At 38.5% G+C, this 19,326-nt stretch overlaps 1 protein-coding gene across 2 annotated transcripts in view; it reads left to right on the top strand.

The window, feature by feature from the left end:
* The window catches only part of trim67 (tripartite motif containing 67), a 60,099-nt gene extending 41,393 nt beyond the window's left edge, over window positions 1-18,706 (top strand). Inside the window, exons 6-12 of one of the 2 annotated variants that reach the window (XM_085248092.1) lie at window positions 4,401-4,481; window positions 5,983-6,146; window positions 6,725-6,863; window positions 9,865-9,989; window positions 10,106-10,284; window positions 14,027-14,189; window positions 14,663-18,706. In XM_085248092.1, the coding sequence (XP_085104218.1) occupies window positions 4,401-4,481; window positions 5,983-6,146; window positions 6,725-6,863; window positions 9,865-9,989; window positions 10,106-10,284; window positions 14,027-14,189; window positions 14,663-14,710 (899 nt within the window). In that variant the 3' untranslated portion in view covers window positions 14,711-18,706. The remainder of the gene's footprint in view (window positions 1-4,400; window positions 4,482-5,982; window positions 6,147-6,724; window positions 6,864-9,864; window positions 9,990-10,105; window positions 10,285-14,026; window positions 14,190-14,662) is intronic. The other variant, XM_085248093.1, reaches the window with a different exon arrangement.
* Window positions 18,707-19,326: the final 620 nt, after the last annotated feature.

Genomic DNA, 19,326 nt, shown 5'->3' with positions numbered 1-19,326 from the left:
TTGCCAACGATTTACTTAAAAAGTCTCTATAATTATAGATATATGTAAATAATTTTGGCATGCACAAACATACACAAACAAGATTCATCTAAAGCAGGGGTGTCAAACTCAAATACACAGTGGGCCAAAATTCAAAACTGGAACAAAGTCGCGGGCTAACATTAATATTTATTTAAAAAAAAAAATCTTCCTCCAGATATAAGAATGAATCTTTTCTTATGGACTCAAATAAGTTTTACTGGAAAACTGAATATGGAACAAGCAAAGCTTAATACTAAACAATATATATATTAGCTGTATAATACCAGTAGGCCAGCTCTAATAGTAATTTGGTATGGCTTCACGGGCCAAATGTAATTAGGCTGCGGGCCAAATTTGGCCCGCGGGCCAGAGTTTGACACCTATGATCTAAAGTCAACAAAATAAGATTTAGCTGCTATTGCTCTTTTCTTTTAAGGTTTCTTTAACTCATACTACAGTGTGCACATCTAATTATTTATTAATTGGCTGTTGCTACCCAGCAGCCAGTTGGCACGCATGAGTAAACAGCGTGTTTTATATTCATTCCGCTGCGGTCTCCGAGATTACCCAGATGTATAGTTAATGTATATTAAATATGTAATCACCAATATGCATATTTTATTTGCATATGGCTGCACTTAGGCGGTGAAGATGGGATGTCTTCCCTGTGCAGAAGCAGATTCAACCTGGTTACTTTGCTAGAAAAGTAAATAATGCTGACCGGTCTTTGTTATCAGCTATTAAGAGTACAAAATCCATTAAATCATAAGCAAAATACTCATTTTCACAATGAGGAAATTACATTCAGTGGAGCTCTGTGTGTGATAAATTTTATATTCGGTATCATAACTGTGATTATGCACTCTTGTAATGTTATGGTTCATCTTGGGTGACACTTCCAATGAGCTGCAGCAACGTTTTTTGTCCCCAACAAAGTCAACTTCCTAGAAAATAAGGACACTAGCTCTTACAGACACGACAAAAACTTAGTGAATTAAATTTAAAAATGTGTCCCGGGTCTTCAGGTCATGGCTTGAGTTAAGTTCTACTTCAAATAGATTTTCTCCAATTTAAGCTCCACTCAAACTTCTTAGAAAGCCAGAAAGCTTTGATCAGCTCTCTTTTCTTCTCCAAGACTGGGGATGTGGAATTCAGTTGTATGATTCCTTTCTCTCTCACCCATTATCTGGTATGGACTTTAACGACGGACAATTTCATTTTAAGCATTTGAATTTTAATCTTTGACATACAGAGCACCAACAAAAGGTATGTTTGTACTCAAATATTAAGTTTGTTTAAACCCATATACTGTAAATAAAAGATGTGCATAGCCATCATAACATCCTCCACAGGCATAAAGATTCATTAGTTATTCCTCCTCTGCATGTTTTTTATCTTTCATTTTCTTTTCTTGTCTTCACCTCAACTTTTCTTAAAACGAGATGCTAATAGTTGCATGAGATGGTTGAGTTGAGTAGTTTAGGTTAACAGTAGGTGGCTTGATTAGAAACACAGAACTGTAATTCACTGTCTATTAATTGTATAGGATACTAGTTTGTGGCTAAACAAGCTCAAAGCAAAATGCAATTATTGGAAAAACAGAACAGCTGATTCTTTGTACAAAAATGAAACTAATTAAATTAAACACTCTACAAGACCTATCACTTAAAGCAGTTACATCTTTAATTATGCACAGCTTTAAAGCTATGTCCACGCATAGCTTTGGAGCAAAGTGATTCGTTCCTCACTCATCTCTTTGAAGCTGACAGCTGATTGCTCACGGACATTCCTGGCTCTGGTTGCCTAGGTAACCTTCTAATGTATTTTGCAGTAGTTTCTGTGTGATAACCAGGAAACAGGGCTAAGAACTACAAAACTGCCTTTTTACATTTTTGTAATTACATATTAATAAACTATTAAAGTGAACTTCATATGCTTTAAATTGTGACAAATATTACTATGAAATGTAGTAGAAACATTACCAAACATTTCCTTATAATAAGCCACAATATTAAACATAAAATTTGCATTGATACCGTCAAACAATGCTGAATACTGGATAATAGGATTATACTGTTATACTTTTATAATAATATAGCAGCAGCTGCTCAGCTGCACTGGAAAGAATATAACTTTGCACCTCTGGTAAAATATGCAGCATAAAAAAGCGTAGAACAAGCATACGGCATTATTTGTGTGCCACTATTCTGAGCGCATGTAAAAAAAATTTGCAGGTACAAGTGTTGCATTTTGAGGAGAAATTTATTTCGAGCAAAGAAAAGCTAAATTTGAGTGAACAAAATTCATTGCTGCGTGCAAAAAATGTATTTCAGTGTTTAGGTAGCACACACACACACACACACACACATATATATATACAGGGAGTGCAGAATTATTAGGCAAATGAGTATTTTGTCCACATCATCCTCTTCATGCATGTTGTCCTACTCCAAGCTGTATAGGCTCGAAAGCCTACTACCAATTAAGCATATTAGGTGATGTGCATCTCTGTAATGAGAAGGGGTGTGGTCTAATGACATCAACACCCTATATCAGGTGTGCATAATTATTAGGCAACGTCCTTTCCTTTTGCAAAATGGGTCAAAAGAAGGACTTGACAGGCTCAGAAAAGTCAAAAACAGTGAGATATCTTGCAGAGGGATGCAGCGTGATCATCGAACAATCAAGCGTTTCATTCAAAATAGTCAACAGGGTCGCAAGAAGCGTGTGGAAAAACCAAGGCGCAAAATAACTGCCCATGAACTGAGAAAAGTCAAGCGTGCAGCTGCCAAGATGCCACTTGCCACCAGTTTGGCCATATTTCAGAGCTGCAACATCACTGGAGTGCCCAAAAGCACAAGGTGTGCAATACTCAGAGACATGGCCAAGGTAAGAAAGGCTGAAAGACGACCACCACTGAACAAGACACACAAGCTGAAACATCAAGACTGGGCCAAGAAATATCTCAAGACTGGTTTTTCTAAGGTTTTATGGACTGATGAAATGAGAGTGAGTCTTGATGGGCCAGATGGATGGGCCCGTGGCTGGATTGGTAAAGGGCAGAGAGCTCCAGTCCGACTCAGACGCCAGCAAGGTGGAGGTGGAGTACTGGTTTGGGCTGGTATCATCAAAGATGAGCTTGTGGGGCCTTTTCGGGTTGAGGATGGAGTCAAGCTCAACTCCCAGTCCTACTGCCAGTTTCTGGAAGACACCTTCTTCAAGCAGTGGTACAGGAAGAAGTCTGCATCCTTCAAGAAAACATGATTTTCATGCAGGACAATGCTCCATCACACGCGTCCAAGTACTCCACAGCGTGGCTGGCAAGAAAGGGTATAAAAGAAGAAAAACTAATGACATGGCCACCTTGTTCACCTGATCTGAACCCCATTGAGAACCTGTGGTCCATCATCAAATGTGAGATTTACAAGGAGGGAAAACAGTACACCTCTCTGAACAGTGTCTGGGAGGCTGTGGTTGCTGCTGCACGCAATGTTGATGGTGAACAGATCAAAACACTGACAGAATCCATGGATGGCAGGCTTTTGAGTGTCCTTGCAAAGAAAGGTGGCTATATTGGTCGCTGATTTGTTTTTGTTTTGTTTTTGAATGTCAGAAATGTATATTTGTGAATGTGGAGATGTTATATTGGTTTCACTGGTAAAAATAAATAATTGAAATGGGTATATATTTGTTTTTTGTTAAGTTGCCTAATAATTATGCACAGTAATAGTCACCTGCACACACAGATATCCCCCTAAAATAGCTAAAACTAAAAACAAACTAAAAACTACTTCCAAAAGCATTCAGCTTTGATATTAATGAGTTTTTTGGGTTCATTGAGAACATGGTTGTTGTTCAATAATAAAATTATTCCTCAAAAATACAACTTGCCTAATAATTCTGCACTCCCTGTATATACATGCATTATAGTATGATTTCAGTAAGTGATTACTGCTGAGTAATGTAATGTTACTCAGCAGTAATCACTGTTGATACAAAATAACTGCTTGGATATTACTGGGGCAGTGATGATAGTGATGATAAAATTATTGCCTCCTTGTTTCCAACTTATTACCCCACAATTACCAAATTATTACCTAGCTCTAAAAGTGCTACCTAAAAACACAATCTCTTGTCTTATCACTACACAAATACTACCTAAAACTACAAAATACTACACAAAATAATGCAACACAAAAAGGACAACAAAACCTTCAAGTTTAGGCTTGACAAACGATTTTTGTGTTTATCAATGATAATTTTTGGACCTTTAGTTAATATCATTGTGACAAATAAGTGTATGATTGATACACTACACTTCTGGTCATCCTTTTTACTTCTTTAGAGAACACTGACTTAAATCAACATCATATTTCCAGATGTACAGGAGAATCCAAAATTGAAACAAATGCAGGAAGCAGGCAGTGGTGAGGCTGAGATGGAGACAGAGAGCCCAGGAGGTATTTCAGAGACTCTATTTTTCACTGTAAATCTCTGTTTCCCTTCCTTGCATATATTTTGTCACTCCTGCCTCGTTCCTTAGCCCCGATAGCTCTCTGGTAGGAAACTCACTGGTCTTTTTGTCCCACAGTGTTTCTCTGGTGTTTTCCCTTTGCATGTTGTTTTTCAGCTCTTCAACAGTAAACGACACTGATCTGCTGAACAGTTCTGCACAAAGATCTTTGTTTCCTGCGATAATTTTGTTTCACATATTACTAATGACACATATATAAAAATATAATTATGCATGAATTAAACTGTGGCAATACAAATCATAGGGAGTAAGTATATACTGAGGAAATGTGCAGTAAACATGATCCTCTAATCATTTTGTTTTCACATATTCAGTCTTGCTTGATAGCTATAGACTGATCAGCCACAACATTAGAATCTGCTTCAATCCATCAACATTTGGGACTTCTGCAGGTGTCCTTTGGTCTCTGCGATCAGGTAGCAGATCATTTGCCTGCTGGAGGTTGCGGGTGGGGCGTCTGTGGATCAGGCTATCTCTGGTACATCTTGTAGATTCATGTTTGCATTAGTATCTGGGCTGTTTGAAGGATAATTTAATGTTCTGCGTCAATGTAACATCCACATAAATGACATGAAACCAGATTTCTACAGCAGAACATTGCATTGTAAAGAGATGGCCGTTATTAATTACTTTACATAATCTGTATTTTTGATGTTGTGGCTGATCTCCATGTAATAAGTCATAAATTCAAATATGTAATATCAACAAAACATGCATTATCTCCTATACTGTCCGCCATGACTGCTGCCTTCCCCTGTGTTTTCCGTACTGTTATATATTTATCAGATAAGTACCTGTAAATGAAAAAGTGAAGAAAGATTTTTTTAATCTTTTCTTATTTTATTGTTTGTATGTTTGTTTCTCCTTTTGGAATTTGCTTTTCACCTGTTTTGTACAAGAGTTAGACTGATATGATGCTTTTCCTCTGATTTTATGCAGATTTTATGCAGGAATGATGCTTTGCTTTCATCAGTCTGGCCTTTGGTGGGGAGCCGATGTCTCATACTTTCTTACCACCTTTGCTGATTTATTTATTACTATCAAACTACAAGTCAGCCTTCAAAGCGCATATCAATCTAACCCAGTGCATCCCTACCACTACACTACCCTTTAAGTGTATGTAGAGTCCTCACTAGGTCCAGTTTAAGCCCTTAATAATTCCCAGCTGTTACCCTGTAAATGAACCCAGAGCTCTTTCACCTTTAAGGCTCTTTTTTAAATCTCCCACCAGATTGTCATTAAAGCTCCTTTTTCTCTTCATTCAGTCTGTTTAAAGGCAACCCGCCAGATGACGGCATCCCTGTATGTCTTCCTCTCTTCATCCTTCCACACTTTCATGTCTCCCTCCTTGTACCTCTTCTTTGTCCCAATTCCTCTCATTCATTGATTGCAAAATTTAAATTGCATCCATCCATCTCTCTACACAGTGGAGCCTAGACCCTCAGTGCCTCCAGCTCCTCTCCTGCAGCTGGAGAAGTGCTGCACAAGGAATAACAGCGCCACCCTGGCCTGGAGGGTAGCTATGCCCACCATCAACCCCATCGAGGGCTACATCCTGGAGCTGGATGATGGCAATGGAGGACAGTACAGGGTGAGTACTATTTGTTAAACAAAAGATTTACACTAATAGTGTTTCCCACAGAATTACTCTGTATCGTGGCAGTAATGAGGCACAGATCATATGTGTGCACCCAAAAGAAATGCATATATTTTTTGTGGAAATAGATAATAAAAAATAAGCAGTTGTGTCTCCAGGACAAGAGAATAAAGACAGCTGAACGACACCAAGAACCATCACAGCAGCAACTTGAACTTGTTTCTCAATCTCGTTGTTTTCTCTGAAGGTTGAAAAAGATTCGTGGGCAGCCTGCCCAAGAAATTTCTGTTTTTGGGAAACACTGCAATAACTCTACTGTGAAAATAACTAATCTAATCTGAAACTCAGAAAATGATGTTTAGTAGCTCTCCTCAATATGATGCTCATATCTGACAAAGGACAGATAATACTCTTTATGTGTGTAAGTATATGAGTCATCATCAAGCATGCATTAAAAGTGCTAGAGATCTTGACCTCTTCACTAATCCTTGAGCATATACTGCCTCAACTTGCATTTCAAATGATGCTGAGTTTGTGTGTGTCTGTGTGTGCGTGTTTGTGTGTGCCCCCAGGAGGTATATGTGGGGAAGGAAACAGTGTGTACAGTCGATGGTCTTCATTTCAACAGTTCCTACAACGCAAGGGTGAAAGCTTATAATTCCATTGGAGTGGGTCCATACAGCAAGACAGTCATGCTCAAGACTTCTGATGGTACGTGGTGTGTGCTGGAACTGGCTTAGCTTCCAGAGCATGACAGATGGACTCTTTGTCTGCCTTACTTTTGATTCTGCTCTTTTGGCTGTCTTGATTTCATTATATATTTTTACCCAAGGGATTTTTTTGTCTGTGAGCTTCTTTGTAAAACAGGTTTCATGATGTAATTTCATCTGACCTATGTAACTGTGAACAGAAAAGCCTCTTACATAGAGGAGGAGATGTTTTTGGGAGAAGGCAGGAGAAAGGTAGGTGGAAGATTTTGAAGAGGGTGAAGGAAATACACTGGACAGGAACAGTAGACAAAGAAAGGGGAAGAAAAGAGAAACGGAATAATGAAGAGGAAGCGGATGGAAAAAAGCTGAAGTAGACCAGGTTTGAGTAGACAGTAAAGAAAAGTCACAAACAAGAAGAAAACAGAAGGAAAGAAAAGGAGATCAAAGGAGCGGTTAAGTAAGAAAAAGAAAGGGGGCAATGGAAAAAGAGGATAAAGGTAAAACTGTACAGAGATGCAAAGGAAAAAGAGAAAAGGAAGGAAAAAACATAACTGCAAAGGGAGAAAAAACAGAATATACTGCTGGAGAAGAAAGGAAAGAATGAGATTAAGGACTCAGAGAAAGAGGAGGTGAAAGAAGAAAATAGAGACACCCACTGTGTAACAGCAGAGCAATGCGGGTGGAGATTTTTACAATACACAAACACACAAACAGTGTCTCTGAACCAGCCACAGCAATAATGGGCATTAGAGTCTGTTTTCTGACTGATAACTGTTTATCCCACCCGCCCTCTTTTTATTCTTCTCTATCATCGTTCTTCTTCCTGCCTACTCTGCCTCTTTTTCCCTCCCCTTCTCCTCCTCTTCCTCCTCTCTCTCTCTTTGAGGATTGTACCGCAGCTACACCGAGAAAGAAAACTGCGGCGACGTGACTCTTGTTGAACAGACAGCAATGGCTGCAAACAAAAACATGGCATCCGTGTAGTGTGACAGTAAAAATCTCATGTGCAAGCACTTTTTTAATAATGCATTGGTAGTTGATGAAACATTTCCCGTCTCAGGCCTACACTTTACAAGTGCATTGTTTTCTGTGGATGAACCCAATTAGTTGTTGCCCACAACCGCCGTACAAAGATTTCTAAGGTCACATTCATTATAAAAGAATCTTTTAATACATATTAATGTGATTATTTGACAGAGTGATTACATTTATAGTCTTGTTTTTATCAGCCAGAGATGAAAATATCCCTTGCTGAGTTAAGCTGAAAGTTGTATTTATGTGTATTCCTTGAGCTTGTTCAAAGTATTTTGATAATTTAAAAAAATCAGTCACAGCAATTAAACTAGTTTGACTTTTCAGACCACACAATGCTCAGAGAAGGTGTAACAGACTCAAGTATGGGTCATTTGGAAGATGCTTGTAAAAAGCCTCTACTGTCTAGGGATGGGTATCGTTTAGGTTTTATCCGATACCGGTGCCAAACCAGTACTTTTGAAACGGTGCTGGTGCTTAAACGGTGCTCAAACTTTTGCTTTGGTCATTTTAGCCTTTTTGGCCAGGGTGAAGGGAGTATCTGCCATCAAACAAGAAGACAGCCGCATGTAACTACAACGGTGTTTGCTAGTTCACCTTACATGCATTAATTTAATAACGTGGTTAGCCTACTCAACTTAAATTACACACGAACATTAAGCTACTCACGCAGAGAAGAACGGCTGCTGCTGCCATCATCATCCGTCATCATTTCTGCTACACTGGCAGGGCTAGGGGCCAGGACTCTACTCTTCGGGTTCTTGGGGGATGTTGCTAACTTGGTGCATTTCTTGGCTTCTAAAAAAACGCTATGCATCGCCAGGTTGGTTGTCAGATTCGAGGTGTTATCTCCTTTGCACAGTATCACAGTATCACCTTAAAGCACTTGTTGCAGGCTGCTGAGTTTGCATCTTTTGCTGTGAAGTAAAGCCAGACTTTTGACCACTTTGCCTTGGGCATTTTTAATCTGTAGCTCTAAAAGAATGTACGTACCTGGGCCCACCTACTATCCTTGCAAAGATAAAATGATTGGCTAGAATCCAAAGTGTATGACATCTCAGGAAGAAAAAAAAAAGCACCGAAATAAAGCAATGAAATGTGCGCTGCTTTTGCCATAATGGCACCGGATACCGGTACCCATCCCTACTACTGTCTAAAGAGAATATTGTAGCACAGCTTAGGTTTTGAACTGAACAAACCACAAGACTTCTCGAACAATGTCCTTTTAATGTACAGCGCCATGTTTGGAGAAAGTCAAACACGGTGGTGGAGCGGTGATGGTTTGGGTTTGTTTTGCACCCACAGGACCTCGGCTCCTCGCAGTCATTGAGTCACCCTTAAACTCCTCTATACTCCTCTGATACTAAAGTATTTTAGAGTCAAATGTGATCATGTTTGCAAGAACACCCAAATTGGTTCATGCAACAGGAAAATTATCCAGCAAATCTACAATAAATAGCTGAAATAGAAAAGAATCAATATGCTACAATGGCACAGTCAAAGTTCAGACCTCAACCTGACAGAAATGCTGTTTTGGGACCTTAAGAGAGCTGTGCATTAATAAATGACATCAAACCTTAACGAAATGAAGCAAAGCTATATAGCAAATATGGCCATAATGAATTAAGACACTGAAAGTTATAAAGAAAACAATTACTTCAAGTTATTTCTGCTAAAGGTGGTTCTATGAGCTTTGAATCATGTTTTATTTTCAAAGGACTGTATAGGGTCTTTAATCCTATGAAAAAGAAAGCATGGCCCTTCTAGAATCAGTGATATAATTATTGGCTTTACTGTAGGTGTGGGTAGGTATAGCTACCCAGTAAGGTTCACTTTGGATGAGCAGTTTTTAAAATTATTTTAATAAGATGCAGAATACAACATGTGACTAAATTTAGTGTGAATGTTAGTACAGACTTACAGAATTTCCAAAGACTATTAGCAGGCTAACTGTTGTGTCCTTCTTACAGTGGCTTGGTTCACCTTTGACCCCACCTCAGCTCATCGGGACATTGTTCTGACTAATGACAACCAGACAGTTAGCTGTAACAGCTATGATGACCGTGTGGTGCTGGGGACTGCTGCTTTCTCCAAGGTGAAGTGTATACAGATATTTTCCATTTAAATTTGACAGCGATTAGCCTTTTTCTGTTGATTTTTGGTTATAGAAGTTATAGAAGATTAATTTTTTTACCCCCTATTGAATCTCAGGGCATTCACTATTGGGAGGTCAGCATTGATCGCTATGACAACCACCCAGATCCTGCGTTTGGCATAGCAAGGATCAACACCATGAAGGACATGATGTTGGGGAAAGATGACAAAGCCTGGGCCATGTATGTGGACAACAACCGCTCCTGGTTCATGCACAACAACTCCCACACCAACAGGTAGGTGCATGGGGAGCAACAACACCACCAACAGTTTTTAGTGATAACTTTTAACCATTGTTCCCTACCATTGGACATGTTGTATAATACTGGCATAAAATACATATCATATTTAAAAAATGAGAACAATTAAGAGATTCCATCTGCATGTTTTCAAGAAAAATCCCAAACTGATATCCTGCAGGATCCAGAGGCTCATATCATTCAAATGCAAAGACAACTGACAAAAGACTAATTTAAGATTGTTTTTTAAAATAATATACTGGTTACCTTCCAATACAGTGCCTGAGTTTATTTGTTTTAGATTTGCCTTTCATCCTCATGTCCTTGTGAACTTTAGGTCTGTTTTCAGCTGCTATTTCGAGAATCGTTGTAGATCAGAATTCCACTTCTGTGCATGAGCATTGTGAGATTTTATCATGGACGTCAAACCTCTTCAGTGGCTTTTGTTGTCAAAATGATCAGATCATTTTGAGGAACATCACTTCTGGTGGGGGTTTGTTCCCCAGCTACAACCCAGTGTTTGCCTATCAGGTCTTTCTTAAGAGAGTGCACTGTGAATTTTTCCTTAAGGTCAGACTGTCAATGGAGACTTGCAAATTGGGTAACAGCCCGAGGCTTCTGTGAGAGAACACTTGGTTGAGATGTGGTGCAGGCAAGAATGAAAGGAAAGGTTTACCTGGGATGTGTTGCTTGGACATGGTGGCACTAACATAAAGACAGGAGGTAGCAGAGTTGAAGTATCTAAGATTAGAGAACTGGCAAGATTAGAGGACCAGCTCAGGTCGAGTGTTTTGATGACACAGTTTGAAAGGCAAGGCTGAGATGGTTTGGACATGTGCAGAGGAGGAAAAGAAGAAGATCACACAGAAGATTTTTGGTTGGAGTGAAGGAGGACACTACAGGTAAGTTTGTGTGACAGAAGAGGATGCTAGAGATAGAGACAGATGATCCACTATGTTGATCCATAAAGAGAACAGCAAAAAGATGAGGAAAATTGGCACATGCAATTATGAAGACAATTCATGCTCTGCAGATTTGGGACTTTCTTTCTTTGCCCCAAAAATTTAAGTCAAGTAGAAGAGCTCCATTTGACACACTCGAGGAGATCCGGTTAGAAAGGGAGCTTCAGGGAGCAGTCGACAACTTGTAGTCATGCTGAAAGGATTTCAGCGATGCCCAGGGACAGATTGTTGAAGGGAACATCAGGAAAGCTAAAAAAGACATTGACAGCTTTTCCAGACTTTCACTATTATCACGCTGGTTTTCCCCGCTGCAGTTATTTAATACAAAGAACAAAAGACAAATCTTGAAATTTTTACATTTGTTTTGTTTTGTCAAACTACAAAGTTAAAATTGAATATATTACTCATGCTGTGTGAACAACTCATAGGCTGCTAGGTTGTAAAAATCCCCGTTCCTGCGGCAAAGCTTTCATGGAGTTTTCAGCTCTTTCATCAACCCCTCTAAAGGATTGTTGTAGCACTTTCTGTCTTGGAAGAAGCTGTTCATAACATTAATGCCTTTAACATGTGTATCTGCAGACCGGATAGTATAATATGAAATCAGTAGTTTACGTTCCTTCATTAGGAATTTTCTGTAACATCCTTCAAGCCCTCAAATATTTAATAAACCATTAATTAGAAGGCACAATTAAATCTGAGTGGAGTGATGCTGGGATTTAATTTGTTCTATTTTTGCTGGCGAAGCTTTTAATCCTTTAATGATAATCCCACTACGGTGATTCATGAAGAGAAGGAGAAATACCTGCTGAATTTAATTTTTCATAACATGGCAATCCCAAGATTGTTATTATATCATTCCTAATGTACTATAATGTATTATTACTGTAGCAATACTGCTGTTTCCTTTACTATAAAACAGGGGTGCTCACACTTTTTCCGCATGTGAGCTACTTATAAAATGACCAAGTCAAAATGATCTACCCACTACAAAAATCCAAAACATATACTTATTTATAAATATATTGAGGATTCTTTATATCTACAATGTATACATGCATAACCGCAATATCCAATATTTCACAACACAATTAACTATGTAAATTTTTTGTCATTACCTGAGTTTACTCTGATGACTTGCACTGAATTGAATCAGCCAGGGATGCATAGTCCGGACAGTAGCTGCTGACGGCCAGGTTTAAGAGAAAAAACCGAGAGCTAAAAATTGGAGTTAACTCGCTGACTAGCTTGTCAGTTTTACTACACTTCGCGCCGCTGTTTGCGCATGCGCAGCGACCTAAGCGTCAGAAAAAATCTGATGTCATCTGACTGGCTTCCCTGTATCAATCAAGTGACGGGATGGATGATAGGCTGGCATCTATTTTTTTAATGCCATGCGATCTACCAATACTACCTTTGCGATCGACTGGTCGATCGCGATCGACGTATTGAGCACCCCTGCTATAAAATATGATTCAATTAGTTTGTAACATTAACAAATCCAACTTGTTAAATCTTGTCTTACTAGAAAGCAGCACTCATCATTTTAAGTAATTCATGAGCAACTTTTGTCGTTGAGTAAAACAACAGGAGACAGGGACTCTGTAAAGTGTTTCCCTTATGCATTCATCATTCTGTCTTGTGCATTAAGTCTCATACTTCTAAGAGGTTTGGAAGCTATAACCATAGATGCACACGATGACAGAGAAACCCGAAGGCTCATACAATACTAACAAACAGACTAACAAACACACAGGGGAGCTGTATAAGATGGCTGCAGGAAACATCAAAACATGCATCTGCACCGTCTCTCTGTCTGCTTCACAAGGAAGCCATCAAACTCTCATTAAAGATTTATTCATGAAAAATATCTGCTCTCTTGACTTGTCAGTTCTCTACCCACCTTTCATGTCATTCATCGTGTCGTGTCGGAGCTTTATTTTTGACTTCTTAATCTCATATTGATTTCTTTATCTGTTAGTGCCCTGACAGCCTAATCCTGGTGAGTGTCTGCATTTCTATAAGTTTAGAGACATTTGTTTAGCTCTTAGCAAAAACACAAGCTTTGTGGTTAAAACATAGTTTTTTGGAGCGCAGGTTTTTGCCATAGATCGTTTTCATTAAGTCACTTCTTAAAACAGAGAACAGAGAGTTTACGTGTTAGACAAAAAGAGCAGACGTTTAATTTTAAATACATTTGATATGTGAAATAATTCATTCAACAGCAACTGAGCCAATTCTAACTTTGATTTATGAGTTACAGGGGTCTTTGTTTGCCATTTGATGCACTGTTAGCTTCAGGTTCCATGTAGAAGACGCCAACAAATGTCACATAAAACACACAAAATATGAATACAAGAGTGATCAGATTTTTTTAAAACTTTAACTAATTTAACACACACGTAGATTAAAGTATCATAAACCAAAATAATAATAATAATAATAATAATAAATTAAAAAACACATTAACCATCCCAGCAACAGCCTGTTCACTCTGCTGCCATTTGGCAAGAAATACTAAAGAACCTGTTGCTGCATCCCCAGACTTCAGAGTGCTGTCTTTAAACAAGCTGTGAATGAGTTAAAGGACTCTTCGGTGACTATGTTTTGTATTCATTCTTTTACATATATATTTGTCTTTTTTTGCAGCATGACACAACTACAGTCATATTTGTGCTGTGTTACCTTCAATGTGAAACTTAACCTACTATAAAATCTGTGCATTTACGGCACATATACATAACAAAATTGACTAGCTTTGTGTGTGTGGGTGTGTGTAGGGCAGAGGGAGGCATCACTAAAGGCTCGACTGTGGGTGTCCTGCTGGATCTGACTAAACGCACACTGACCTTCTACATCAATAAGGAACAGCATGGCCCAACTGCCTTTGAGAACCTGGACGGGGTCTTTGTGCCCGCCGTCAGCCTCAACAGAAATGTGCAGGTCTGTGTGTGTTAAAGTGCCATGTTTAACAGCAATGGAAAATAACCAGCTCCCTGATGGGCTGCCTTGATTGTTGACCTCGGTAAAGTGTTTACTGCAAAATAACTCAATGAAAAAAGAAGAGGAATTAAATTCAAGAATAGCAAGGAAAAATGGCTCCCTGAGGAGAGATTCTGTACACAGATGCGATGATTAACACAAACTTCAAAGCAACCAAGCTGCAACTACATTACTGTAAAATTCAGATGAAATATAGGTTATATTTATGCAGTTTATGAGACATTTAGTGAATGATTCCTAACCCATGAGCTCAGATTACTGTGTGTTCCAAAGGTAAATAAATGTGTCTTCTCCAAAACAAATTTCACATGAAATAGATGCAGTGGTGCTTTTATGTGCCCACTCTGATCTCTAAGATCACTGCCTCATTCGTGCTGATTTCAATGAGTGTTTTTTCCGTTTCTCTATTTCAGGTGACATTAGTGACAGGCCTGGAAGTTCCAAAGAATATCAAACAGTAAGAGCTCCCTCCTTACTCTGAGCGTGCCCTGGATACAAACCAATGATGTCATGTCCAGTACTGTCAGATGGGATCTGTTCCTCTCCCATCCTTCTCAAGTTGACCCTTAACCTGGACAATCTTCAGCTCCACGACTTTTTAGAGAAGTGACAAGTTTATTGGCTATAAATGTAATGATTACAGCTTGACGACGTCACTGCAGAGATGGCTGGAGGGCCATACTTTTTTCCACTGCCCAGTTTATTTTTCTCAAAGATACAAACAACACTGATATTATCTATATTCCAGCTTGCACAGTTTATGTTATTTTAAACAATCTGGGCTTAACTCCGCCCCTTAAAGATTTTATATTGTGCAGGAAAGATCATTGTGAGTTGAAAAATAAAGAAAAAATAGACCACAAGCAACACAGTTTTTAGGAGGTGGAAAAAAAACTCCTGAGAGAAATGATTCAGCAGTGCTTTTTGTTGCTCTGCTTCTCTCTCAGGTGTGTTTACAGCCGAGATGAACACGAGTCATTTGTAGGACTTGTGTAGTGGCACCATGGGTTTTTTCTCTCATAAAATATTTAAAAGCTAAACTCTCGCTTCACACTTTCATCTCAGTGTTGACTCCAACAGCACTGCCTTCTCTGTTTTCTCTGTGATTTCTTATCTGTGGTAAGGAATCTGACAGCCATCTTAAAGCCGGCAAAGCTTCCCTCATGATCGACTCTCTTTCTCATGCAAAGCGGCGCAAAGATCGTTTGATAGTGTTGTCAGAACGGTTTACATATTGAGGTCAGTCTGAGAAGGCTGGAACTTAATTCCATTTCATTTTTCAGTAATCTGACAGATCTACCGAGCCAGGGGTGTATTATTTTGAAATTCACAGTCTCAAAGGCCTAGAGACCACCAGCCTTTTCTTTTCCTTATTTGTCTTAAAAACCTAAAACTCCGACATCAAAAAAGCTCCCACTAAGATGTAGCAGATCGCCACATTTCGACGTCTTTGGCAGTGAACTTTTGGACTCTGCTAGAACATGAAAATGATTGCACCACTTGGTATGACTTATCCACTGGCCAGTAAGAAACATTACTGTGGTATTTAATAAATCACGTGGCCATGCAATTTGCATACTGAAACAAACCTATTTGCCTGCAGGGGCATCTCAGACTCAAAGAACTGTTTTGACTTTGACAGATCATTGTCAGAAAATGCTAAAACGAAGTAGAATCGAGCCAAACTTCATTTTCTTTGATTTACAATTTAAAGATAATATAATACACCCCCAGTCGATGAGAAAAGTATGGTCGTCTCAAGAACATTTCATTCTGTGCTCATCTCTCAGTCTCACTGCAGAATCTCAAGATGCTTTCAGACACCTTTTATCTGTGGCCCTGAACGTTATCTTTTAAAGTCACATCAGGTAAAGCTACATAAGCTGCTACATTTATCATCAGGGACTAGATATGGCAGCCTATAGAGGACAGTAGCTTCAACCAGACCACTGTGACTCAGGACATGAGACACTGTATAAAGTACATAGGTATAAGTACACTGTTTATGTATGTTTTATCAGTTCATGGAATGGAAGAATTCATTAATTGAGGTTATTTAATCTACGACTTGTTTATATCTGAGCCATTTCTGTTCCCTATAATGTGAGTTTGAGAGGTAGACTGACATTACCACATGACAGTGGGTTTACATGTGAATGGACATCCTCAAACTGTAAATACTGATATGTGAGTTATGATTATAACATGTGACATTAAGCATGGATTCAAACAAGTTTACAAACTATCTGAAGCTGTATTGTAAATAGTGTACCGTTTGTCTTTGCAATGAGGGACCCTGAAACCAACCGCTATAACAGCTCGCCCCCTGCTGGTGAACGGTGGCGAGAACAAGATTAAGGCATCCCCGACAAAACCTGCCGATATCTGTTTTCATGCTTTTCATCACAGACTTTTTAAAATGTGTCAGGATTTATGTTACTGTAAATCACAAACTATCTCATGATATTTTGGACATTTAAACATAAAGTTTACATTAAAAGGGTTGAACATTTTACATTGACAAATTAGTGTAGCACTTGTATACTTACTGCACCCTCATTCTTTAAAATATACCACAGAAATGAACAGAAATAATGTGTAAGGTTAAGAATTACTGGTATTTTTACAGGAAATGATCAGGTCTATTTTGAATGCCTATTTTAAAAACATTTAGTTACTAGTAGAGATCTAGGTTTCTAAAATAAAGTAAATATCTTTATTTTTTCTTTATTTGGACGTTTTACTAAGTTTTTAGGAGGTAGAGATGGGATATTATATTTATTTTTAAATCAACATTGATATTTTGAATGTTAAATTCTTTACATTTGCATTGCAGTATATCTTATTTATAGGCATTTCATACACCTGGGCTATATAAAATATTTCTGAGAATGATGATCTCAAGGGAGCCACAAATAGTGAACTCATAAAGTCAAGTCAAATGTAATTCCATATACTATGATGTGTAATATGTACAGGGTGTCCAGAAGGGATTTATCACCAGTATCAACTCAATTTAATTGAATTGAATTTATATAGCACCAATTCACAACAACAGCTGCCTCCAGGTAAAGACTTTACACTATTACAGTAAGAACCCCAATGATCGCACGATGCCCTACGAGCAAACACTTGGCGATACTGGGAAGCAAGATCTCCCTTTAAACAGGAAGACTCAGGGTCAGGAAAGGTGCAGCCATCTGGTTGGACCGGTTGGGAGGTGATGAGAAAGGGGGGGAAAAAAGGAGCGCGTGAAAGGACAAAAGACTGACTATTGGAGAAGGAAAACAATTTAGTCACAGGTACCCATTCAATTGAATTAAACAGAATTCAGCTGAAGAAAATAAATAGAGAAATCAAGGCCTCCATGGAGCATTTTAAAACCTGCCAGCATTGCTTTTGCTCAGTTTGGCCAATCATTTGCCATTTGGTGTTTGCTGTTAACCCTTTTTTAATGTGACTTCAATCGATTCAATAACATTTGCTTTAACATTGCATAACCACTGTGTAGCTTTAGATGGAGGGTCGTTTCAGTGGGAAGAAAATCTGAATCTGTGTGTTAATGCTTCTAGCATCGGGAACGGCAATTTTGTGGCACTGTGCTGATACCAGCCTTTTTAAAAATGCAGTTATTTTTGGTGGAAATGGGTAGAACCACACTGAGTTTCAGAAAGACATTAAGACGCCAGTGGAAAAGAAGCAATGCTTTGTCTGCCTGTTTTTTTCTTCTTTTTGAAGCTACCTGCTAGAGCTCAACAAAGTTAGCATACAGATGGTTTAATAGTGTAGGTTTTATAAGTTAATGAACCAGATCTTTTGAACTGAACCAAAAATGGAGCTAGATATGTATACTTCAAGCAGATACTGCAGTAACTGCACCCAAGTGGCAAAAAAGCACTTACACCAAGCCTGTTGACTAAATCATGATGACAAGATCTATTTAAGTTTACATTCATCTGTAAGTGAAGATTTTTAACCCAAGTACTCTCTTCACTTAAATGTAACATATTTCCTTTGTAACATGAATACAGCGTTAGTGCAAATGTCAGAATTTAAAGCAGCTTACATTTTTTTTTTACCTGATGTGCCCCAGACTGCCAGCTTTCACCTAAGGGCTACATTTACATCACTTCTGGCTGCTCAGCTCTGACCTTGCTGCCACCTCCCACGCCAGATGCAGAAACCTGCCCTGAGGCTGAATTTGCTGTAACAGGAATAGATTTCTAGACAAAAGTGAAATATCGTGTAACCAGCCTTCTGAAAAGTTGGATGATTTGGGGTTATGTCTCTGTGGTCTGTATGGATGTCAAAATGATAGTCAGGAAATCGTGACTGGAGGCAATTAAAGCTTCTGCTGAGGGGCTCAAATTCACCCTGTGTTAACATTTGGTTCCATATTTTCTTGCCTAAAAATCACTTAAAACAATATTATTTCACAGAAACGAACAAAAAACAAATCTTGCATATTAAAATATTCATGCTGCAGTCACTTCTGTCCAGATGTATTTGTAAGAGTTCCTGTATGAAATGTCCCTTTACTCAACACTTACCCACCCATGAATGTGACATATTTTACCAATTTAATTTTAATGGTATGGTGCTGGGAATTACACTAGTATTATTAGATTATGTTTGAAAAAGTAGAGGAAAAAATGTAATTTATTTACTCTATAAAGTATTTATAAATATTTAATTATGTATTTTCTTTTGTATAATATCCTCTTGAATGGCTACTAATATGGTCTGTGTTTGACCAGTAAGGATTGCAAGTCGAAAACGGCCCGCGTCTGTAAAATATTTTCTGAATAAAGGAGATGTGCTTACAGCTTCAAACATGTGACACGCTGCAGATGAGCTTCATGTTTTCCTCTTTTTGAACTGTATATACAACAACAAAAAGGCTGCTTCAAGAAAACTGTGTGAGAATTTGTGACCTCACCCAGCTGCACACTGCCAACTCAAAGGTCTTGTTTTATCATAGTGTCGCAAAACTCCAACTGTCATGTTTTCCCTTTAACAAAATGGAAACGACTGCAAGAGATGGTTAATATGGGAGAAAAACTGTAAGATCATTCTG

This window comes from Mchenga conophoros, linkage group LG15, assembly GCF_057382185.1.
Source record: "Mchenga conophoros isolate Kocher_MC1m ecotype Shallow Benthic linkage group LG15, M_conophoros_male_GT1.1, whole genome shotgun sequence".
Classification (NCBI taxonomy): Eukaryota; Metazoa; Chordata; class Actinopteri; order Cichliformes; family Cichlidae; genus Mchenga; species Mchenga conophoros.
Note: the sequence above shows the minus strand (reverse complement) of the source record. Positions and strands in the feature narration are given on the sequence as shown.